Source organism: Microcaecilia unicolor, chromosome 2 (genome assembly GCF_901765095.1).
Source record: "Microcaecilia unicolor chromosome 2, aMicUni1.1, whole genome shotgun sequence".
Lineage (NCBI taxonomy): Eukaryota > Metazoa > Chordata > Amphibia > Gymnophiona > Siphonopidae > Microcaecilia > Microcaecilia unicolor.
Window position 1 is genome coordinate 126,154,112 of NC_044032.1, and position 24,935 is coordinate 126,179,046.

Sequence of the window (24,935 nt, forward strand, 5' to 3'; positions counted from 1 at the left end):
TACTTGGAGATTTAATTATTTTGTACTACAAATAAAACCACCCAACTATTGTTTTATTATGTCTAGTGTTTCTTGTTCTTCACTTAGAATGTATGGTGGGCAGAAAATAAATGAAACGAAACTGAACTGGAAAACGTAAACCACAGGCTTCAAAATGGGCTTTCCCACGGATAAAAGGAAACATCTTACTTACTCCGCTGCCAAAAGATGCTAAGAAAAAACGCAATGGACCTAACCAATTATCGCCCAGTAGCATCTATCCCGCTCATAACCAAGCTCATGGAAGGCATAGTGATGAAACAACTCACTGAATACATAAATGGGAAAATTAGGTTCTTACCTTGGTAATTTTCTTTCCTTTAGTCATAGCAGATGAAGCCATTACGTATGGGTTATGTCCATCAACCAGCAGGGGAGATAGAGAGCACTCAAACTTTCACAGTGCCCTCTTGGCCAGCTAGCTCCACTGCCTCTTCAGTATTTGAAGCTTCCAAAGCAGTATGGCAAACCGCAATGGGAATCACAAGAGCTTTCCTCACAGCGAACGATGGCCCATCACAAGGGCATGAACTCAAAGGAGGGAATGCACATCCTCCTGGAGGGAATAAACTCATCCTCCTTATTGTATAAGTGGAGGGGAACACACGCGCCTCCTGGAGGGAATCACACATCCTCCCAACACACTGGAGGGAATGAACTCATCCTCCTATTTATAGAACTGGAGGGGAACACACACGCCTCCTGGAGAGAATCAACACATCCTCCAAAAAAAACATGCTGGTGGGAATGAACACATCCTCCTAAATTTAAACTGAACATGAATCCTGAAGATTGTTTTCCAACTTTCTCCCAAGGAAGGAACTTCAGGAAATTAGAACAGAACCTGAAAAACAGATTCACAGCATACAGACAATCATACAGGGAGGGCTCATGGCTTCATCTGCTATGACTAAAGGAAAGAAAATTACCAAGGTAAGAACCTAATTTTCCCTTCCTTGTCATCAAGCAGATGAAGCCATTACGTATGGGATGTAACAAAGCAATCCCTAGATAGGGTGGGAACAAGCCACACCACGCGCTAGCACTTGTGCACCAAAACGCGCATCCCTCCTGGCAGCCACATCCAGCCTGTAATGTCGGACAAAGGAGAGCTTAGAAGCCCATGTTGCTGCACTGCATATCTCTTGAAGAGAGAGTGCTCCAGTTTCAGCCCAAGAAGAAGAAATCGCTCTAGTAGAATGTGCCTTAAAGGCTACTGGCGGAGCCCTGCCGGCCAGCAGATAAGCTGAAAAGATAGTTTCTTTGAGCCAGCGGGCAATAGTGGCTTTAGACGCTGGAGACCCTCTGCGAGAACCGGATAGCAAAACAAACAGATGATCAGAAGTCCTGAAAGAATTTGTAATTCGCAGATACTGCAACAGAGTCCTGTGCACATCCAAAAGGTGCAACTGCCCAAATGAATCTAGAAACTGCTCCTCAGGAAGAAAAACAGGCTGGTTTAGGTGAAACGCGGAAACCACCTTAGGCTTGAAGGAAGGCACGATCCGAACCATGACCCCTGACTCTGAGAATTGCAGAAAAGGGTCTCTACAGGACAGCGCCTGGAGCTCTGACACCCGTCTCGCAGAAGTAATGGCCACAAGAAAAACGGCCTTTAGTGTCAAATCTTTCTCCGATGCTCGCCGAAGCGGCTCAAAAGGAGAAGCCTGCAGGGCCTTCAAAACTAGCCCCAGGTTCAAAGCTGGACAGGGTGCTCGCACGGAAAGCTGGAGCCAAAGCACCCCACTAAGAAACCGTGCCACATCTGGATGAGCAGCTAAAGATACGCCTTCAACTTTACCACGAAGGGAGGCCAACGCTGCCACTTGCACCCGCAGGGAATTATAGGCCAAGCCTATTTGTACACCATCCTGCAAAAAGTCCAGAATCGGCGAGACAGGAGCCCGTATGGGTGTGATCGCTTTTGAAGCACACCAAGACTCAAACAGGCACCTGGTATAAGCCATGGAAGTGGAACGCTTGCGGACCTGCAGCAGAGTGGAAATGACTGTGTTTGCATAACCTTTGTCCCTCAATTGCGCCCTCTCAATCGCCATGCCATAAGACCAAAGCGGCAGGCGTCCTCCATGGCTACCGGGCACTGTGACAACAGGTTCGGTACCAGAGGTAAAAGAAGGGGAGCCTCCACTACCATCTGTCGGAGGTCCGCATACCAAGGCCTCCTGGGCCAATCCAGGGCGATGAGGACCACTTCTCCTGGGTGCTGCCGAATCCGCAGGAGCACGCGCCCTATCAAGGGCCACGGAGGGAACACATATAGTAGGCCCGGAGGCCAGGGCTGAGTAAAGGCATCCAACCCTGCCGAGCGAGGATCTTTCCGTCTGCTGAAGAAGCACGGGACTTTGGCATTTGAACTTGTCGCCATAAGATCCATCACGGGCTTGCCCCATTTGGCACATATCTGCAGGAATACTTCGTCTGCTAGTTCCCATTCTGCTGGATCGATCTGATGCCTGCTTAGATAATCGGCTTGCTTGTTGCTCTGACCTGCAATGTGAGCTGCCGACAGAAACTGAAGATGCAGCTCGGCACAATGGCAAATCTGTTCGTCCTGCACGGCCAGTGCTCTGCACTGAGTGCCGCCTTGTCGATTTATGTAGGCCACTGCTGTCATGTTGTCCGACATCACTCTGACAGCCAATCCTTCCAGGGTCACTTGAAAGGCCAGAAGCGCCTGAAAAACACCGCTTTCAACTCCAGGCGGTTGATGGACCACTCCGATTCCTCGGGTGCCCATAGACCCTGGGCATGCTTCCCCTTGCAATGTGTGCCCCAGCCCTTCAGGCTGGCATCTGTCACAACTAGACACCAATCGGGGAGCGCCAGCGGCATTCCTCGCCGCAGCATGCTGTCTGAGAGCCACCACTCCATGCTGAGTCGGGCCGCAGGGAGCCAAGAAAGTCTGCATTGATAATCCTGAGAAACTGGAGACCATCTTTGAAGTAGGGAATACTGTAGAGGTCTCAGGTGCGCTCTCGCCCAGGGCACCACTTCCAATGTGGCTGTCATCGATCCCAGCAGCTGGACAATGTCCCAAGTTCGCAGGCGGGGCATCCTCAGGAGCAGACGGACCTGATTCTGAAGCTTGCACCACCTTAGCTCGGGTAGGTATACATAGCCCGAGTCTGTGTCGAACCTGGCCCCCAAATATTCTAGAGATTGCGAGGGGGTCAGGTGACTTTTGGTCATATTGACGACCCAGCCCAGAGATTGAAGTACTGAGACCACTCTGGCTGTAGCTAGATAGCTCTCTGTTACAGAGTCTGCTCTGATGAGCCAGTCATCTAGGTACGGGTGAACCCTGATACCTTCTCGCCTGAGCAAAGCAGCTACTACCACCATTACCTTCGAAAAGGTTCGGGGAGCTGTGGCGAGGCCAAAAGGCACGGTACGGAACTGGAAATGTTTTCCCAACGCCGCAAACCTCAGAAACTTCTGGTGCAGGGGCCAAATTGGTATGTGCAAGTAAGCTTCTTTCAGGTCTAGAGACGTGAGAAACTCTTCTGGCTGTACCGCAGCAATAACGGAGCGCAGGGTTTCCATGTGGAAATGCCGCACTCTCAGGGACTTGTTTAATTGTTTTAAGTCCAGAATAGGGCGAAAAGACCCACCTTTTCGCGGCACCACAAAGTAGATGGAGTAGTGGCCATAGCCATGTTCAGCGGGAGGTACCGGGGACATGGCCCCTAACTGAATCAGACCTTGCAAAGTCTCCTCTACCGCCGCCCGTTTGGCGGCAGAACCACATCGGGACTCCACAAAAATGTCTCTTAGTGGGGCATTGAATTCTATTCTGTAGCCATCTCTGATCAGGTCCAGAACCCACTGATCTGAGGAAATATTGGCCCACTCCTCGACAAAGAGGGAAAGACGTCCTCCGATGACAGGAAGCGAGGAGGGGGGCCGGCGCACCATCACTGAGAGGGTCACCCCTGAACTCCAGGCCTAGAGCCGGTGGCTGCGGAACGCTTGTCCGAGCGAAAGGAGTTCCTCTGCTGAAAAACGGGCACGAGAAGTGAACCCAGCAGAACGCCCCGGGCGGTACCTTCTAGCTTCACGGAAGCGAGGTCTATAAGAGGAGTGGACTGCCTGGCCCTTGGAGGAAGGCCTCGGCCTATCTTCGGGCAAGCGCTAGGGTTTAGGATCTCCCAGGCCTTTAACAATTTTTTTTTCCAACTCCTCACCAAATAGGAGAAGGCCTTGAAAGGGCAACTTCACCAACCTTTGCTTAGAGGCCATGTCCGCTGCCCAATGTTGTAGCCAAATAAGATGGCGAGCCGCCACTGCTACTGCCATTTGTTTAGCCGAAGCTCTGACAATATCATAAAGGGCATCAGCCAAAAAGGACAAGGCCGACTCCAGCCGCGGAGCCACATCCGAGAAGGGCTCCGCTCCATCTCCGGGCTGTTCCACTGCCTGTTGCAACCACGCCAGGCAGGCTCTAGCAGCATAACAACTGCATGCAGACGCCCGAACAGTAAGACCTGCAATTTCAAAGGACCGTTTAAGTGCTGCTTCCAGCCTACGGTCTTGTATATCCTTCAGGGCAACTCCTCCTTCCACAGGGAGGGTAGTTCTCTTTGTCACCGCAATGACTAGGGCATCTACTTTAGGCATTGCAAAGCGAGCCAAATGCTCCTCACGCAGAGGGTATAATTGCCCTATAATCCCTAGAAACTTTCAAAGGTCCCTTGGGGTCAGCCTAATGAGCAGAAATAAGCTCTTGGATGGAGTCATGCAAAGGAAAGGCTCGAGCAGGCTTTTTGGTACTAGCCATCCTAGGATTCACAGAGGAGGCCGTGCCACTGTCAGGCTCTTCAATAGAAAGGACCTGGAGGGCATCTGAAATAAGCGCTGGCAGCTCATCACGGTGGAAAATCCTCACCGCGGAGGGATCATCCAGATCCTGTGGTAATTCTGCACCTGACTCTGGCTCCTCAGACCACGAAGGCCTGCCAGAACTCTCCGAATCCTCACAGCACGACCACGAGGGGGGGGGGGGAAGGTGCACCACAATCTGAAGGGGAATGAGCCCTTCTACGCTTTTCTTTATGCCAATTATCAGGGAAAATAGCCTCAGCGGGCAGTCCCAGGCCAGAATCCACTGGGGGGGGGGGGGGGGGGGGAACAACAGAAGGGGCCACAGACGACCCTTGAGGGACAGCTCTTTTCAGCATGTATGCTTTATGCAATAACAACACAAAATCAGGGGAGAAAAACTCGCCCTGGGCATCCAGATCCCATCCGGGGCTAACCGCTTAGCCTCAATTTGAAGTCCCCCTCCCCCCCCCCCCCCCCGGGCTCAGGGCTCTCCGTCTCTACGGAGGCCGCGAAATGTGGAGAATTCAAAATGGCGTCCGCTGCCAGCTCTGAGCAGGAAGAAAGCGAATGCCACATACCTGTAGAAGGTATTCTCTGAGGACAGCAGGCTGATTGTTCTCACTGATGACATCCACGGCAGCCCCTCCAATCGGAAACTTCACTAGCAAAGGCCTTTGCTAGTCCTCGCGCACCCATGCGCACCGCACATGTGCGGCCGTCTTCCCGCCCGAACCGGCTCGTGTTCGTCAGTCCCATATGTAGCAAGACAAGACAAGGGAAGACAACTCCAAAGGGGAGGCAGGCGGGTTTGAGAGAACAATCAGCCTGCTGGCCTCGGAAAGCATTCGCTTTCTCCGAGGACAAGCAGGCTGCTTGTTCTCACTGATGGGGTATCCCTAGCCCCCAGGCTCACTCAAAACAACAAACATGGTCAATTGGGCCTCGCAACGGCGAGGACATAACTGAGATTGACCAAACAACTTATCCAACTAACTGAGAGTGTAGCCTGGAACAGAATAAACATGGGCCTAGGGGGGTGGATTCTGAAGCACTGACTGCCCGAACCGACTGTCGCGTCGGGTATCCTGCTGCAGGCAGTAATGAGATGTGAATGTGTGGACAGATGCCCACGTCGCAGCTTTGCAGATCTCTTCAATAGTGGCTGACTTCAAGTGGGCTACCGACGCTGCCATGGCTCTAACATTATGAGCCGTGACATGACCCTCAAAAGCCAGCCCAGCCTGGGCGTAAGTGAAGGAAATGCAATCTGCTAGCCAACTGGATATGGTGCGTTTCCCCACAGCCACTCCCCGCCTGTTGGGATCAAAAGAAACAAACAATTGGGCGGACCGTCTGTTGGGCTGTGTCCGCTCCAGATAGAAGGCCAATGCTCTCTTGCAGTCCAATGTGTGCAGCTGACGTTCAGCAGGGCAGGAATGAGGACGGGGAAAGAATGTTGGCAAGACAATTGACTGGTTCAGATGGAACTCCGACACAACCTTTGGCAAGAACTTAGGGTGAGTGTGGAGGACTACTCTGTTATGATAAAATTTGGTGTAAGGGGCCTGGGCTACCAGGGCCTGAAGCTCACTGACTCTACGAGCTGAAGTAACTGCCACCAAGAAAATGACCTTCCAGGTCAAGTACTTCAGATGGCAGGCGTTCAGTGGCTCAAAAGGAGGTTTCATCAGCTGGGTGAGAACGACATTGAGATCCCATGACACTGTAGGAGGTTTGACAGGGGGCTTTGACAAAAGCAAACCTCTCATGAAGCGAACAACTAAAGGCTGTCCTGAGATCGGCTTACCTTCCACAAGGTAATGGTATGCACTAATTGCGCTAAGGTGAACCCTTACAGAGTTGGTCTTGAGACCAGACTCAAACAAGTGCACAAGGTATTCAAGCAGGGTCTGTGTAGGACAAGAGCGAGGATCTAGGGCCAGACAGCAAACCTCCTCCATAGAAAGAAGTAACTCCTCTTAGTGGAATCTTTCCTGGAAGCAAGCAAGATGCGGGAGACACCCTCTGACAGACCCAAAGAGGCAAAGTCTACGCTCTCAACATCCAGGCCGTGAGAGCCAGAGACTGGAGGTTGGGATGCAGAAGCGCCCCTTCGTCCTGTGTGATGAGGGTCGGAAAACACTCCAATCTCCACGGTTCTTCAGAGGACAACTCCAGAAGAAGAGGGAACCAGATCTGACGCGGCCAAAAGGGAGCAATCAGAATCATGGTGCCTTGGTCTTGCTTGAGTTTCAACAAAGTCTTCCCCACCAGAGGTATGGGAGGATAAGCATACAGCAGACCTTCCCCCCAGTCCAGGAGGAAGACATCCGATGCCAGTCTGCCGTGGGCCTGAAGCCTGGAACAGAACTGAGGGACTTTGTGGTTGGCTCGAGATGCAAAGAGATCTACCAAGGGGGTGCCCCACACCTGGAAGATCTGGCGCACAACTCTGGAGTTGAGCGACCACTCGAGAGGTTGCATAATCCTGCTCAACCTGTCGGTCAGACTGTTGTTTACGCCTGCCAGGTATGTGGCTTGGAGCACCATGCCATGACGGCGAGCCCAGAGCCACATGCTGATGGCTTCCTGACACAGGGGGCGAGATCCGGTGCCCCCCTGCTTGTTGATGTAATACATGGCAACCTAGTTGTCTGTCTGAATTTGGATAATTTGGTGGGACATCCGATCTCTGAAAGCCTTCAGAGCGTTCCAGACCGCTCGTAACTCCAGAAGATTGATCTGCAGATCGCGTTCCTGGAGGGACCAGCTTCCCTGGGTGTGAAGCCCATCGACATGAGCTCCCCACCCCAGGAGAGACGCATCCGTAGTCAGCAATTTTTGTGGCTGAGGAATTTGGAAAGGACGTCCCTGAGTCAAATTGGACCAAATCGTCCACCAATACAGGGATTTGAGAAAACTCGTGGACAGGTGGATCACGTCTTCTAGATCCCCAGCAGCCTGAAACCACTGGGAAGCTAGGGTCCATTGAGCAGATCTCATGTGAAGGCGGGCCATGGGAGTCACATGAACCGTGGAGGCCATGTGGCCCAGCAATCTCAACATCTGCCGAGCTGTGATCTGCCGGGACGCTCGCACCCGCGAGACGAGGGACAACAAGTTGTTGGCTCTCGTCTCTGGGAGATAGGCACGAGCCGTCCGAGAATCCAGCAGAGCTCCTATGAATTCTAGTCTCTGTACTGGGAGAAGATGGGACTTTGGATAATTTATCACAAACCCCAGTAGCTCCAGGAGGTGAATAGTCATCTGCATGGACTGTAGAGCTCCTGCCTCGGATGTGTTCTTCACCAGCCAATCGTCGAGATAGGGGAACATGTGCACTCCCAGCCTGCGAAGCGCTGCTGCTACTACAGCCAGGCACTTCGTGAACACTCTGGGCGCAGAGGCGAGCCCAAAGGGTAGCACACAGTACTGGAAGTGACGTGTGCCCAGCTGAAATCGCAGATACTGTCTGCGAGCTGGCAGTATCGGGATGTGCATGTAGGCGTCCTTCAAGTCCAGAGAGCATAGCCAGTCGTTTTCCTGAATCATGGGAAGAAGGGTGCCCAGGGAAAGCATCCTGAACTTTTCCTTTACCAGATATTTGTTCAGGGCCCTTAGGTCTAGGATGGGACGCATCCCCCCTGTTTTCTTTTCCACAAGGAAGTACCTGGAAAAGAATCCCAGCCCTTCTTGCCCGGATGGCACGGGCTCGACCGCATTGGCGCTGAGAAGGGCGGAGAGTTCCTCTGCAAGTACCTGCTTGTGCTGGAAGCTGTAAGACTGAGCTCCCGGTGGGCAATTTGGAGGCCTGGAGGCCAAATTGAGGGTGTATCCTTGCCGGACTATTTGAAGAACCCACTGATCGGAGGTTACGAGAGGCCACCTTTGGTGAAAAACTTTCAACCTCCCCCCGACCGGCAGATCGTCCGGCACTGACACAATGTCGGCTATGCTCTGCTGGAGCCAGTCAAAAGCTCGTCCCTTGCTTTTGCTGGGGAGCCGAGGGGCCTTGCTGAGGCGCACGCTGCTGACGAGAGCGAGCGCGCTGGGGCTTAGCCTGGGCCGCAGGCTGTCGAGAAGGAGGATTGTACCTACGCTTACCAGAAGAGTAGGGAACAGTCTTCCTTCCCCCATAAAAACGTCTACCTGTGGAGGTAGAAGCTGAAGGCTGCCGGCGGGAAAACTTGTCAAAAGCGGTATCCCGCTGGTGGAGCTGCTCTACCACCTGTTCGACCTTCTCTCCAAAAATATTGTCCGCACGGCAAGGAGAGTCCGCAATCCGCTGCTGGATCCTATTCTCCAGGTTGGAGGCACGCAGCCATGAGAGTCTGCGCATCACCACACCTTGAGCAGCGGCCCTGGACGCAACATCAAAGGTATCATATACCCCTCTGGCCAGGAATTTTCTGCACGCCTTCAGCTGCCTGACCACCTCCTGAAATGGCTTGGCTTGCTCAGGAGGGAGCTTGTCCACCAAGCCCGCCAACTGCCGCACATTGTTCCGCATGTGTATGCTCGTGTAGAGCTGGTAAGACTGAATTTTGGCCACGAGCATAGAGGAATGGTAGGTCTTCCTCCCAAAAGAGTCTAAGGTTCTACAGTCTTTGCCCGGGGGCGCCGAAGCATGCTCCCTAGAACTCTTAGCCTTCTTTAGGGCCAAATCCACAACTCCAGAGTCGTGAGGCAACTGAGTGCGCATCAGCTCTGGGTCCCCATGGATCCGGTACTGGGACTCGATCTTCTTGGGAATGTGGGGATTACTTAGAGGCTTGGTCCAGTTCGCCAGCAATGTCTTTTTTAGGACATGATGCATGGGTACTGTGGACGCTTCCTTAGGTGGAGAAGGATAGTCCAGGAGCTCAAACATTTCAGCCCTGGGCTCGTCCTCCACAACCACCGGGAAGGGGATGGCCGTAGACATCTCCCGGACAAAGGCCGCAAAAGACAGACTTTCGGGAGGAGAAAGCTGCCTTTCAGGGGAGGGAGTGGGATCAGAAGGAAGGCCATCAGACTCCTCGTCAGAGAAATACCTGATGTCCTCCTCCTCCTCCCACAAGGCCTCACCATCGGTATCAGACACAAGTTCATGAACCTGTGTCTGAAGCCGTGCCCGGCTTGACTCCGTGGAAACATGGCCACGGTGTGAGCGTCGAGAGGTAGACTCCCTCGCCCGCACCGGCGAAGCTCCCTCCGCCGACGTCGTCGAGGAGCCTTCCTGGGAGGCGACCACAAGCGGCACCGATGTCGGAGACCTCACCCCGGGCAAGGGGCCAGCCGGCGCCTCACTCGACGGTACCGGTGGCACAAGCACCCCCGGTACCGGAGGGGAAGGGCGCAACAGCTCTCCCAGGATCTCTGGGAGAACGGCCCGGAGACTCTCGTGCAGGGCGGCTGTGGAGAAAGACATGGAAGCCGATGCAGGCGTCGAAGTCAGAGTCTGTTCCGGGCGTGGAGGCTGTTCCGGGCTGTCCAAGGTGGAGCGCATCGACACCTCCTGAACAGAGGGTGAGCGGTCCTCCCGGTGCCAATGCCTACTGGGTGCCGACTCCCTCGGCGACCCAGAGCTCTCGGTACCGACGCGGGAAGGAGACCGGTGTTGATGCTTCTTTGACTTTTTCAAACGAAGCATGTCACCGGAACTTCCCGGTACCGACGAGGACGTAGAATCCAACCGTCGCTTCCTCGGGGCCGAGGCCGAAGAAGGTCGGTCTCGGGGGGGCTGTACCGCAGGAGCCCTCAGGGTAGGGGGAGACCCACCCGAAGGCTCACCGCCACCAGCAGGGGAATGGACAGCCCTCATCTGCACTCTAGTCGAAGCACCACCGTCCGACGACATCAGCACTAGTGGAGGTCCCGGTACCACCGACACAGCCTTCCGATGTCTCGGCCTCGACGATGCAGAGGGTCGATGCCTCGATGCAATCGATACAGTCGCGGCCGAGGGCGGAGGTCTTGACGCTGTCGACGTCGAAGCACTCGATACTCCCGGTGCAGATGCCGACGAAGAGCCCGAGAACAACACGTTCCACTGGGCCAATCTCGCTACCTGAGTCCTTTTTTGTAAAAGGGCGCAAAGACTACAGGGCCTGTGGGCGGTGCCCAGCCCCCAGACACTGAAGACACGACGCGTGCCTATCAGTGAGCGAGATTACCCGGGCGCACTGGGTGCACTTCTTGAAGCCGCTGGGAGACTTCGATGACATGGGCGGAAAAATCACGCCGGCGAAATCAAAACTCGTAATTGCGGTAAGGCACCAAAAAGAGGGGGAGAAAAATCTCGACCCGAGGCCTCAAAAGGGCCTACCCCGAAAACGAAAGAAAACTTAACGGGGCAAAAAACTGGAAATACGGGAAGGGGAAAAAGACCGAAAGGCCCTTCTCCGAAATCCCTTTTGTTTTTTTTAGAAGCGAAAGTCAAAAAGACGCGCGAGGGTCAACTTAAGTGGCGCGAACGGCGCAAACAAGACCGTACCGACCGCGGACAAAAGAAGACTGACGAACACAAGCCGGTTCGGGCGGGAAGACGGCCGCGCATGCGCGGTGCGCATGGGCGCGCGAGGACTAGCAAAGGCCTTTGCTAGTGAAGTTTCCGATTGGAGGGGCTGCTGAGGACGTCATCCATCAGTGAGAACAAGCAGCCTGCTTGTCCTCGAAGAATCATCGCTCGCCATGCTCGGGCCGGCTCTTACACCTGTACAGCACGATTTATAGAGCCCCGCTGCTGATTTGCACTTGCCACACTGGTAATAGCGCTTTACATTCTCTTCAGCCATCGCCGAAAATGGCGGGAAAATTCAAAATGGCGGTTTCGCGACAAAAACGCCCCGATTGCAGGCCCACCCCGGAGGAGTTAGAAAACACTCTTACCTCACCGGACCGAGTATCACAGCTCCGGTCCCATAGAAGAATCAAAGGAAAGCCTCTGTTCCATTTTTTTTTTTTTTTTTTTTTTTTAACGCTGTGAGGAAAGCAGAGGTAATAAGAACTCCGGAGGCTCAGATGAGTGGGAAAGGCAGGGAAAGGCGAACCAATGTGCCTGCATCCACTGAGTGGGAAAGGACAGGGAAAAGCAAGCTAATATGTCCACATCCACGGGGGCATGGGTAAGGCAGGGAAAGGGCTAACCTATGTGCCTTCAAAGTGAAGCTGCTATAGCCTCTAACACCCCGGCTAACAACTGGCAAGCCAGGAGCCACCCCCAGGCAGATTTCTGATGGAGCTCGAAGAAGCTGCAGCCACCCAGCTTGGGGAGATAGAGAATACTGAAGAGGCAGTGGAGCTGGCTGGCCATGAGGCACTGTGAAAAGTTTGAGTGCTCTCTATCTCCCCCTGCTGTTTGATGGACACAACCCATACGTAATGGCTTCATCTGCTTGATGACAAGAGAGCTCTCTTGTTTAAAGTTCTGTGTCTTGATTTCATTATGTTATTTTGTAATGTACCTACGTAGTAGTAGGCAGAATAGAAATATATAAATGTGATCAAACCACACGCTTTCCCCATCCTCAGACATTTGAACAGTTTGCAAATCCCTGAATTTCTAGCTGTGAAGTGCCAGCCTTAGCTACATAATAAGTACCTCACAGGTTTGCCTGCATCACTGAGGAAGCATTTGAACAACACCACTAATAATGCTTCTTGTAAAATTCATTCAACATTTTATATTAAACAATTTTGTCTTTTTCTGAACCGAGCTGACAGCAATCACAATCCTCACCTTGTAATTCTTCCAGTACAAAGTGTCTTGTGTTATTTTCTCACCAAGTTTAGGATAAGATAGAATAGCTACAGGCTTGTAGCTAGCCATTTCTCAAAACGATCAAGTCTTCCAACGAAGCATGGGAAAGTTCTTTCATAAAGATAATACAGCTCAAGCGTACTCTGCAACAAAAGAAATAATGTAGCAAAAAAAAATAATAATAATAATTTATCATTTTTTGTATAAAGCGAAAAAAAAAAAAACTCAACCAAAAGAAAACCAAAACTTTGATTACATAAGTACAACAAAATAAAACAAATTCATGACACACTGTTACAAGCCCTAGACGTGTATCGAAAAGGGACCAGTGAAGACCCAACAAAGAAAATCAATTATTTTTCCAACTATAATAAGATGTTAAATTCTATCCTCCTCCTCCTCATCTCTATAGAGCTACTAGACATACGCAGCACTGTACACTAAACACATATGTCAATAAGAGGAGTTTGAACTGTATGCAGAAATGACTTGCCGAGAAGGCAAATGTGAGCATAACAAAACAGGCAGAATATAAGTCATGCAGCAGAATTTTGAACAGATTGAAGGAGAGAGAGATAGTTTAGTAGGAGACTTGTGAGATGCAAGTTGCAGTAATTTAAGAATGAGGTGATAATGTGGATAAGGTTTTTGGTAGTGTGCTCAGAAAGGAAGGGATTCATTTTGGTGATGTTATAGAGAGAAACATGACAGGTTTTTGTGTCTTGTTGGATTTGTGCACAGAAAGGAGTAAAAGATGACCCAAGGTTATGAGCTGACAAGACAGGGAGGATGAGAGTGTTATCCACAGAAACAGAGAATGGGGGAAGAGGAGAGGTGGGTTTATGGAGAAATATAAGAAGATCAGTCTTGGTCATGTTTAGTTTCAGATAGTGGTGAGACATCCAGGCAGTAATGCCAGACAGGAAGCTAAGACTTAGGGCCTGGATTCCTGCTGAAAGTTCTGGTGGTTATCAGCATAAAGATGATACTGAAAACCATGGGAGGAGATCAGAGCACTAAGGGAACAAGTACATATAGAGAAAATAGGATAGAAGTGGAGGAGGATCCACCAGAGCATGCACTAAAAGTGTGAAAGGAGAGGTAAGAAGAAAACCAAGCCAGAACAGAGCCCTGAAATCCAAGTGAGGACAGCATATTAAGGAGTAGGTTGTGATCAACAGTATCAAAAGCAGCAGATAGATCAAGAAGGTTGAGGACAGAATAGAAACCTTTGGAGTGGGAGAAAGAGTGGGGGAAAGAGAGGTGGAGATGATTTGGTTGAGAAAAGGTGAATCTTGTCGTGGAAATACTGAGCCATAGTCTGGGGAGAAAGTGAAGGAAGTTTGGATGCGAAGGCACTTTGAGGAGAGTTTAGTGTGGCAAAGAGATGGCGAGGGTTATAGAAAAGTTTGTCAAACGGATGCAGTAGTCTTATTTGGCAAGTGAAAGAGCAGACTGGAAGGAGGTCAGCAAGAATTTGAAATGTATGAAGTCAGCATGGGCACCGGATTTTAGTCAAAGGCATTCAGCAGATTGGGCAAAAGAATGTAGGCAGTGGGTTCTAGAGGTCAGCCAAGGCTAGGGTTTGGTACGCCTTACAGAACGGGGAATGGAAGGAGCGAGAGTGTCCAGAGCAGAGGGGAGAATAGTATTATAGGAAGAGACAGCCTCACTGACAGACTTGGATAACAGTGGTTAAGGAGAGGAAAGTGGTGGAGTGCAAAGGTCAATAGTCTGAAGATTCCTAAATGTATTTGTGGATATTGGATGGGATGGGGGTGGGGGGTGTGATTAAGTGTGAAAGTTATCAGATGATAGAGAGGGGAAGAACTGAGTTGAAGAAATTGGAGAGTGAGCAGTTGGAGAGTAAGACAGGATCAAGGCAGTGGCCATTCTGGTGAGTAGGGGTAGTGGAGAACAGCTGAAGACTGAATGAAGATGTTAAGGTGAGAAACTCAGAGGCCTAAGAGTCAGAGGGGTCATTAGCATAAATGAAGTTAGAAGGGAATAAGTATTGGAAGGAAGGTACTAGTATTACAGTTCGATATATCCAGCGCACTCAATATGGCGGATCATGACCTATTACTCTATCTGCTGGACATCATTGGGAAAAGTGGAGTATAGTGCTGGTTCGGAGGATTCCTCAAACTTAGATCATACCAAGTCAAGTTCTCCTCCGCCATCGCCCCTCCCTGGGTCCCAGAATGCAGGGTACCCCAGGCGTCTCCACTAACACCAATCCTATTCAATATCCTGAGGAACCACTAGGAGGACAACTAGAAAATTTTGGATATAAATCAAATATACGTGCAGACGACGTAATGATATATCCTCTTCAAAGTGGAGATTGACAGAGCAAAAACCGAGATCCACTCTGGACTGGAGTGACTGACTATACACCCATTCTGCACCTGGACTAACTTGCTCAACATACTGTAACTTAGATCAGTTCATTATCTCTTAACTATACAAAGAACTTGCCTTGATTTTAGCTAACCATCAAATTATCCCAACTGATTCTGTACCACGCATCTTGTTCCCATCATATATCTGCTCTTGGTCCCTCAGCTATATGGTAAGCTGTACTGTAGAAAATCTTCAGCATCATATCTATGTTAGTTGAATGTTCTAAAGCATGCTTATTAGATGTATCATTAATATCATGCTAATATTTTTATATCTCTGGTATTTGAATTCCAGTGATGTTAAATGTGTATATTTTGATACTGCTTCGCGGTAGCTCTATTATTAGGTTTCAATGTACTGTTTTCAAGTTTACCTCATTTACTGTATTTATGTTTGTTCTGGGTTATTTTACTACTGTAATGTTAACAAAATTGTAAATTTTATGTTAAATAAATAAATAAAAATCGTGGAGATGTGGGCTTCAATTTTTGAACTAAAACTAAATAAGGAAAAGACCAAATTCCTAGTATTAAACCAACCCATATCACCCAATCCTATATCATGATTAACCAAACTATAATTCCTCTGGAAAGAAGCCTAAAGAGTCTAGGAATAATAGCAGGTTACAATGTAACATTCGATGATCAAATATTAGCAGTTGTCCAGAAGGTTTTCAGAACACTATGGAAACTGAGAAGAATTAGGGGACTTTGTCTTATAGTTCAGACACTAACTATCCAGTGCTTTTTTTGTAGGAAAAAAGGTGCCGGTACTCATACCATGCCAACCTTAAGGACGGGGTCACTATCTATGGCTCTGCCCCCATAGTAGCCACACACCCACATTAGCCACATCCATTTTACTAAGCCATGGAGCATATAAAAATGTAGCATTGAAAATAGTACACAAGTCCCTAGGCCCAAAACAAGAATCCTGAAGACTGATTATAAACTAATAAATGAAGACAAAAAAAATCAGCTACTACAACATGCGTGGAAAGGCAGCACTATAATTACACCGGGCTCTAAAACACCAGTACACAACCTAGTGAAACAAAAAAAACAAAACAAAACGGGCTGCAAATACTACACGCTAGCAGAATACTGCATCTTGATCACGCATGAAAAACACATGACAACAGATATGAAGGCAAAATACTGAACTGGAAAGTTACCTCAAGAAGTCAGACTCAGCATGCAGCAATACTAGAAAAATTGAAACTTGTATGCAAAATATCACAGATGCACATTTCCAAAAGCTGACATATTCCAATTAATAAATTCTGAATTAAAAAAATGTTTTCTGCCTTTGCTGTCTGAGCATTTAGTTTTTCTATTAGCTTTGGTCCCCGTGTCTTCTGTTTTATGCAATGTCTTCTTTCCATTTGATATTTTTTCTCTCACCATGTCCACCATCCTTCTGTGTTCTTATGCGTCCTGTCTACCATCTGTAGCCCTGTCCCTATCCTTTCTCCAGTTTCAACATCTGCCCTCAAAGTGTCCCAATCCAGCTCTTAAATTCAGCAATTTTCCCTACATCCATATCCATCATTTCTCCTCTCTCCCTTCCACTCCATCCATGTGCATCTCCTTCCTTTGTCTTTCCTTCCCTTCATCCTTGTCCAACATTTCTCCTCTCTTCCCTGCCCTCCACTCCATCCATGTCCAGCATCTCTCCTCCCTTCCCTCCATCCATGTGCATCTCCTTCCTGACTTCCCTCCCCTCCATCCATCCATGTCCAGCGATCTCCTCTCCCTCTCCCCTCCATCCATCCATGTTCAGCAATTCTCCTCTCTCCCCTGCCCTCCCCTCCACCCATGGCCAGCAATTCTCCTCTCTCCCCTGCCCTCCCCTCCAGCGATCTCTTTTCTCTCCCCCTGCCCTCCCCTTCGCTCCATGTCCAGCAATTTGTTCTCTCCCCCTGCCCTCCATGTCCAGCGATCTGTTCTCTCCCCCTGCCGTCCCCTCCTCTCCAGCAATCTCTTCTCTCCCCCTGCCCTCCCCTTCTCTCCATGCCCAGCAATCTCTTCTCTCCCCCTGCCCTCCCCTCCATGTCCAGCAATCTGTTCTCTTCCCCCTTCGCGCCCCTCCATGTCCAGCGATTCTCCCTGTCCTCCCTCAGCTCCCTGACAGCCCTCCACCTCCAGCTTTTCCCTTCCCTCTTCACACAGTGTCCTGCCCTCGCAGAAACATGAAATGCATCATCAGAGAAGGCGGGACACTGTGTGAAGAGGGAAGGAGAAGCTGGAGGCGAGCCTGCAGTGCCTTCTTTACTGAAATCGCTGCCACGGACAGTAAAAGGGTTAAACGCCTGGGGGGGGGGGGAGGAACGGAGCTGAGTCAAGCTGCCGGTCGGGGAGCTGAGTCAGGAGGGGGGGGGGGGGGTAGAGAACAAAAAGGTACCGGTACGACGTACTGTTGCGTACTGGTACAAAAAAAAAGGGAAAATTAGGTTCTTACTGTGATAATTTTCTTTCCTTTAGTCATAGCAGATGCAGCCATTACAGATGGGTTGTGTCCATCAACCAGCAGAGGGAGAAAGAGAGCACAATTTTTTCAGTGCCTCATACCAGCTTGCTCCACTGCCTCTCTTCAGTATTTGAAGCTTCCAAAGCAGTATGGCAAACCGCAATGGGAATAACATAAGCTTTCCTCACAGCGAACGATGGCCCTACAACAAAGGGCATTAACTCAGAAAGGAGGGAATGAAACATCCTCCCGGAGGGCATAAACTCAACCTCCACTGAGACATAACTGGAGGGAATAAACTCATCCTCCAAAACATGAAACTGGAGGGAATTAAGTCATCCTCCTTTAATTGAACAAGAATCCTGAAGACTGTTTTCCGACTTTCTCCCAAGGACGGAATCTTCAGGAAACACGAACAGAACCTGAAATAGATTTACAGCAGATTGCATCAGACAGGGAGGGATCATGGCTGCATCTGCTATGACTAAAGGAAAGAAAATTATCACCTTTAAGAACCTAATTTTCCCTTCCTTGTCATCAAGCAGATGCAGCCATTACAGATGGGATGTATCAAAGCAATCCCTAGATAGGGTGGGAACAAGCCACACCACGCGCCAGCACTTGTGCTCCAAAATGTGCGTCCCTCCTGGCAGCCACATCCAGCCTGTAATGTCGGGCAAAAGAGAGCCCATGTTGCTGAACTACAAATCTCTTGAAGAGAGAGTGCTCCAGTTTCAGCCCAAGAAGAGGAAATTCCTCTAGTGGAATGCGCCTTAAAGGCATCAGGCGGAGGCCGGCCGGCAAGCAAATAAGCTGAAAAGATAGATTCTTTAAGCCAGCGGGCAATAGTGGCTTTAGACGCTGGAGACCCTCTGCGAGGACCTGATAGCAAAACAAACAGATGATCAGAGGTCCTGAAAGAGTTAGTAACTCGCAGATACTGCAGCAGAGTCCTGCGCACGTCCAACAGGTGCAATTGCCCAAAAGATTCTGGAAACTCCTCCTCGACAAAGGAGGGCAAGAAAATAGGTTGGTTTAGGAGAAATGCTGAAACACCTTAGGCAAGAAGGAAGGCACGGTCCGAACCGTGACCCCGGACTCTGAAAACTGCAGAAAAGGGTCTCTACAGGACAGCGCCTGGAGCTCTGACACCCGTCTCGCCGAAGTAATGGCCACTAACAAGACGGCCTTCAGTGTCAAATCTTTCTCTGAAGCACGCCGAAGCGGTTCAAAGGGAGCACGCTGAAGGGCCTTTAGCACTAGCCCCAGGTTCCAAGCTGGACAAGGTGCACGCACGGGAGGATGGAGCCGAAGCACCCCTCTAAGAAAGCGTGCCACATCCAGATGAGCAGCTAAAGACACGCAAGGAGACCAATGCTGCCACTTGCACCCGCAGGGAATTATAGGCCAAGCCTTTTTGTACACCATCCTGCAAAAAGTCCAGAATCGGCGAGACAGGAGCCAGTAGGGGTGTTATCTCTCTGGAAGCACACCAGACTTCAAACTGGCGCCAAATCCTGGCATAAGCCACGGAAGTGGAACGCTTGCGGGCTTGCAGGAGAGTGGTAATTACTTTATTGGAATAGCCTCTGCCTCTCAATTGCGCCCTCTCAATCGCCAGGCCACAAGACCAAATCGGCCGGCGTCCTCCATGGTCACCGGACCCTGTGACAACAGGTTGGGAACCAGAGGTAACTGAAGGGGATCCTCTACGAGCATCTGTCGGAGGTCCGCATACCAAGGCCTCCTGGGCAACGAGAACCACTTCTCCTGGATGCAGCCGAATCCGCAGGAGCACTCGCCCTATCAAGGGCCACGGAGGGAACAGTAGGCCCGGAGGCCAGGGTTGAGCCCAGGCATCCAACCCTGCCGCGCGAGGATCTCTCAGTCTGCTGTAGAAGCACAGGACTTTGGCATAGGAGCTTGTCGCCATTAGATCCATCACGGGCTTGCCCCACTTGGCACATATCTGCAGGAACACTTCGTCTGCAAGTTCCCACTCCGCTGGATCGATCTGATGCCTGCTTAGATAATCGGCTTGCACGTTGCTCTGACCTGCAATGTGAGCTGCCGACAGAAACTGTAGATGCAGCTCGACCCAGTGGCAAATTTGTTCGGCCTGCGCGGCTAGAGCTCTGCACTGAGTGCCGCCTTGTCGATTTATGTAGGCCACTGCTGTCGTGTTGTCCGACATCACTCTGACAGCCAATCCTTCCAGGGTCACTTGAAAGGCCAGAAGCGCCTGAAACACCGCTTTCAACTCTAGGCGGTTGATGGACCACTCCGACTCCTCGGGTGTCCATAGACCCTGGGCATGCTTACCCTTGCAATGTGCGCCCCAGCCTTTCAGACTGGCATCTGTTACCACTAGGCACAAATCGGGGAGCGCCAGCGGCATTCCTCGCCGCAGCATGCTGTCTGAGAGCCACCACTCCATGCTGAGTCGGGCCGCAGGGAGCCAAGAAAGTCTGCATTGATAATCCTGAGAAACAGGAGACCATCTTTGAAGTAGGGAATACTGTAGAGGTCTCAGGTGCGCTCTCGCCCTGGGCACCAGTTCCATGGTGGCCGTCATCGATCCAAGCAGCTGGACAATGTCCCAAGCTCGCGGGTGGGGCATCCTCAGGAGCAGACGGACCTGATTCTGAAGCTTGCACCGCCTTTGCTCGGGTAGGTACACATACCCCGAGGCTGTGTCTAACCTGGCCCCCAAATATTCTAGAGACTGCGAGGGGGTCAGGTGACTTTTGGCCAAATTGACGACCCAGCCCAGAGATTGAAGTACTGAGACCACTCTGGCTGTTACATGCTGACTCTCTGCAGCAGAGTTTGCTCGAATGAGCCAGTCGTCCAGGTACGGGAGAACCCGAATACCCTCTCGCCTTAGAAAGGCAGCTACTACCACCATAACCTTCGAAAAAGGTGCGGGGAGCTGTGGCGAGGCCAAAAGGCAGGGCCCGGAACTGGAAATGCTTTCCCATCACCGCAAACTTCTGGTGCGGGGGCCACATTGGAATGTGCAAGTAAGCTTCTTTCAGGTCCAGAGACGTGAGAAACTCTCCTGGCTATACCGCCGCAATGACGGAGCGCAGGGTTTCTATGTGAAAATGCCGCACTCTCAGGGACTTCTTTAATTCTTTTAAGTCCAGAATAGGGCGAAAAGGCCCTCCTTTTCGCGGCACCACAAAGTAGATGGAGTAGCGGCCGCAGCCGTGTTCGGCGGGAGGTACCGGGGACACGGCCCCTATCTGAATCAGACCTTGTAAAGTCTCCTCTACCGCTGCCCGTTTGGCGGCAGAACCGCATCGGGACTCCACAAACACGTCTCTTACAGGGGCGTTGAATTCTATTCTGTAACTGTCTCTGATCAGGTCCAAGACCCACTGATCTGAGGAAATGTTGGCTCACTCCTCGGCAAAGAGGGAAAGACATCCTCCGATGACAGGACTCGAGGAGAGGGCCGCCCCTGAACTCCAGGCATTGCGCCAGTGGCTGTGGAACGTTTGTCCGAGCGAAAAGGAGTTCCTCTGCTGAAAACGGGCACGAGAAGTGAACCCAGCAGAACGCCCCGGGCGGTACCTTCGAGCTTCACGGAAGCGAGGTCTGTAAGAGGAGTGGACCGCCGCACCCTTAGAGGAAGGCCGAGGCTTATCTTCGGGCAAGCGCTTGGGGTTTAGCCTCACCCAGGCCCTTCACAATTTTCTCCAACTCCTCACCAAACAGGAGAAGGCCTTGAAAGGGCAACTTCACCAACCTTTGCTTAGAGGCCATGTCCGCCGGCCAATGCCGTAGCCAAATAAGATGGCGAGCCGCCACTGCTACTGCCATTTGTTTAGCCGAAGCTCTGACAATATCATAAAGGGCATCAGCCAAAAAGGACAAGGCCGACTCCAGCCGCGGAGCCACATCCGAGAAGGGCTCCGCTCCATCTCCGGGCTGTTCCACTGCCTGTTGCAACCACGCCAGGCAGGCTCTAGCAGCATAACAACTGCATGCAGACGCCCGAATAGTGAGACCTGCAATTTCAAATGACCATTTAAGTGCTGATTCCAGTCTACGGTCTTGAATATCCTTCAGGGCAACACCTCCTTCAACAGGGAGGGTAGTTCTCTTTGTCACAGCTGTGACTAGGGCATCCACTTTAGGCATAGCAAAGCGAGCTATATGCTCCTCACTCAGAGGGTATAATTGCCCCATAGCCCTGGAAACTTTCAAAGGTCCTTCGGGGTCAGCCCATTGAGCCAAAATAAGCTCTTGGATGGAGTCATGCAAAGGAAAGGCTCGAGCAGGCTTTTTGGTACTAGCCATCCTAGGATTCACAGAGGAGGCCGTGCCACTGTCAGGCTCTTCAATAGAAAGGACCTGGAGGGCATCTGAAATAAGCGCTGGCAGCTCATCACGGTGGAAAATCCTCACCGCGGAGGGATCGTCCAGATCCTGAGTCACTTCTGCAACAGACTCTGGCTCCTCAGACCATGAAGGCCTGCCAGAGTCCTCCGAATCCTCGCAGCCTGACCACGGGGGGGGGGGGGGGGGGGGGGGGGGGGGGGGAGGAGGAGGAGGTGCAGCACTCTCTGAAGGGGAATGAGCCCTTCTAAACTACATATTCTGCCAATTATCAGGAAATAACGCCTCAGAGGGCATACCCAGGCTAGAATCAACCGGAGGAGCATTAGAAGAGGCCCGTGCCGGGCTTTGTGGGAGAGCTCTTTTAAGCACTTTATGCATTAATAAGACAAAATCAGGGGAGAAAAACTCACCCTGGGCACCCGGATCTCTGCCGGGGCTAGTAGCTCCCATATCAGCCTCACTCCGAGGCCTCCCCCCGGGCTCAAGACTCTCCTTCTCAGCGGAGGTCGTGCCATGTGGTAATTTCAAAATGGCGCCCGCTGCCAGCTCAGAGCGCGAAGAATCGTCGCTCGCCATGCTCGGGCCGGCTCTAACATCTGTACAGCAAGATTTACAGAGCCCCGCTGCTGATCTGCGCTTGCCACACTTGGAACAGCGCTTTACTGTGTCCACAGACATCGCTGAAAACGGCGGTAAAATTCAAAATGGCGGTTCGCGCCAAAATCGCGGGCCCAACCCGGAGGAGTCAGAAAACACTCTTACCTCACTGGACCGAGTATCACAGCTCCGGTCCCACAAATCCCTCCTTTCAGTACCCTTCTCCACCACCGCCACCAACTCCAAACTCCGCCCTTTTTGCCTCGCCTCACCCCATGCGTGGAACAAACTCCCCGAGCCCATACGCCAGGCCCCCTCCCTGCACATCTTCAAATCTCTGCTTAACGCCCACCTCTTCAATGTCGCTTTCGGCACCTAACCTCTTCACCTCTGCCCAGAAAATCTAGACTACCCAACCTGACATTTCGTTCTTTAGATTGTAAGCTCATTTGAGCAGGGACCGTCCTTCTTTGTTTATTTTGTACAGCGCTGCGTAACCCTAGTAGCGCTCTAGAAATGTTAAGTAGTAGTAGTAGTAAAAAGGCAAGGAAAAACCTCTGTTCCAGCGTCTAAGCGCCAAAGCGCAACGCAACTTTTTTTTTTTTTTTTAAACGCTTTGAGAAAAGCAGAGGTAAATAGAACTCCGGAGGCTCAGGTGAGTGGGAAAGGCAGGGAAAGGGCGAACCTATGTGCCTGCATCCACTGTTGGCGGGGAAGGACAGGGAAAGCTAAGCAATGTGTCCACATCCACGGAGGTATGGGTAAGGCAGGGAAAGGGCAAACCTATGTGCCTTTAAAGCGAAGCTGCTATAGCCTCCAACACTCCTGCTAACAACTGGCAAAAGCACAGGAGCAACCTCCAGGCAGATTTTAGATGGAGCTCGAAGAAGCTGCAGCCACTCTGCTAGGGGAGATAGAGAATACTGAAGAGAGGCAGTGGAGCAAGCTGGTATGAGGCACTGAAAAAAGTGTGCTATCTCCCTCTGCTGGTTGATGGACACAACCCATCTGTAATGGCTGCATCTACTTGATGACAAGGAAGCACTGACTTTATCCCAAACTGACCACTGCAATGGAATATACGCCGGATGTAAAGAATCAAGCCTTAAGGAGCTACAGACTGCCCAACACACTGTGGCACGTCTGATTCTCAAGGACTCGTGCTACCAAAGAGCCACTTCCTTATTGCAAGCACTACCCTTGCTTCCAGTAAAAGTTAAGAGTTTGCTTCAAAATAACTGTTTTTCAAATACTATATGGAATAGCCCCAGACTATATGTGTATTCTAACAACTCTCCCACTTAGAAATGCCTCAGTAGGAGCCTGGAACTTTCTCTCATTCACTTCTCCAACTGCAAGTACAAATCCATCTATACTGCAAGATTCTCCTACCTCACAACCAAGATGTGGAGCTCTCTGCCAACGGATATCAGATGTTTATCTACCATTCTGCTAACTGTTGAAATCCTATCTCTTCAAGAAATGTTTAATAGAAGTAGGTTAATCTATCAAAGGTAACAGATTTGCACTCTTGATTCTATTGTCTATGGTTTGAAGGTCTGTCTCAATACTATGATCTCGATGTAAAATCCATGTTCTACTGTAAGCCATATTGAACCGAACTCTGTTTGGATAATGTGAGATAAAAGAACCAATAAAATGAAAAAATGGAAATGAAATGAATGTTAAAATCCCCATGAATGAAGGAAGAAGATGAAGATTCAAGAAACAGAGAAAGCTAGGAGTCAAAGTCAGTAAGATTTCCTGTTTGAAAATATGTGAGATGGGCGTGTGCTGGAGACGTCCAGCATGAACAGCTGTTTTACAAATGAGAATGTCCAAATTATGAACAGGGGAAAACAAGGGATATGGATGTATGTATGTATGGCAGCATTCATAGAAAATGGCCACACAGACATCCATGCAGAGCAAAACCAAGAGGCCCAGGTTCAAATCCCACTCTAACTCTTACTTTGTAATTGTGAGCCCTCCAGGAACAGAAAAATGCCTACTGTATCTGAATGTATACCACTTCAATAGCCTTTAAAACACAAATTTTCCATTGGCGTTTCCTTGACTCGGGCAGAGTTTCGCTAGAAAGCTTCTTCAGAAGGAAACCTTACAAAAGGAAAGAAATTTTAATAAAACCAAGCAACATCACTTTTGGTGAAATGCAGAACTGCAGTGGACTGGAGTTATGAAGTATCTTTATGACTGGGATGTACCATAAACAATGAATGAAATTAAGTTATTAGCATTGAAAGCTCCGGTATACTGGGGGTTGTTGTACTTGTATGTTTATACGCACAATTTACTGTTTATGTAGGTTTAATTCTTATGTTTAATACTGTTTGAGAATGAGAGTGTTTTGCTATTGATTAGCACGCTTATAACGTTGGATATATATATACACACACACACACATATAAGTAGATGTGCAATGACGGTTCCTCCGGTTCTACCAATGACCTACATGGGTTGTAATGGTATA

General features: G+C 50.3%; 1 protein-coding gene across 5 annotated transcripts in view; it reads right to left on the reverse strand.

Moving 5' to 3' along the window:
• The window catches only part of UTP15 (UTP15 small subunit processome component), a 148,007-nt gene that overhangs the window by 117,697 nt on the left and 5,375 nt on the right, over positions 1 to 24,935 (reverse strand). For all 5 annotated transcript variants that reach the window (XM_030193288.1, XM_030193286.1, XM_030193287.1 and 2 more), the window contains exon 2: positions 12,602 to 12,765. In XM_030193288.1, coding sequence (XP_030049148.1) covers positions 12,602 to 12,691 — 90 coding nt within the window. In that variant the 5' untranslated portion in view covers positions 12,692 to 12,765. The remainder of the gene's footprint in view (positions 1 to 12,601; positions 12,766 to 24,935) is intronic.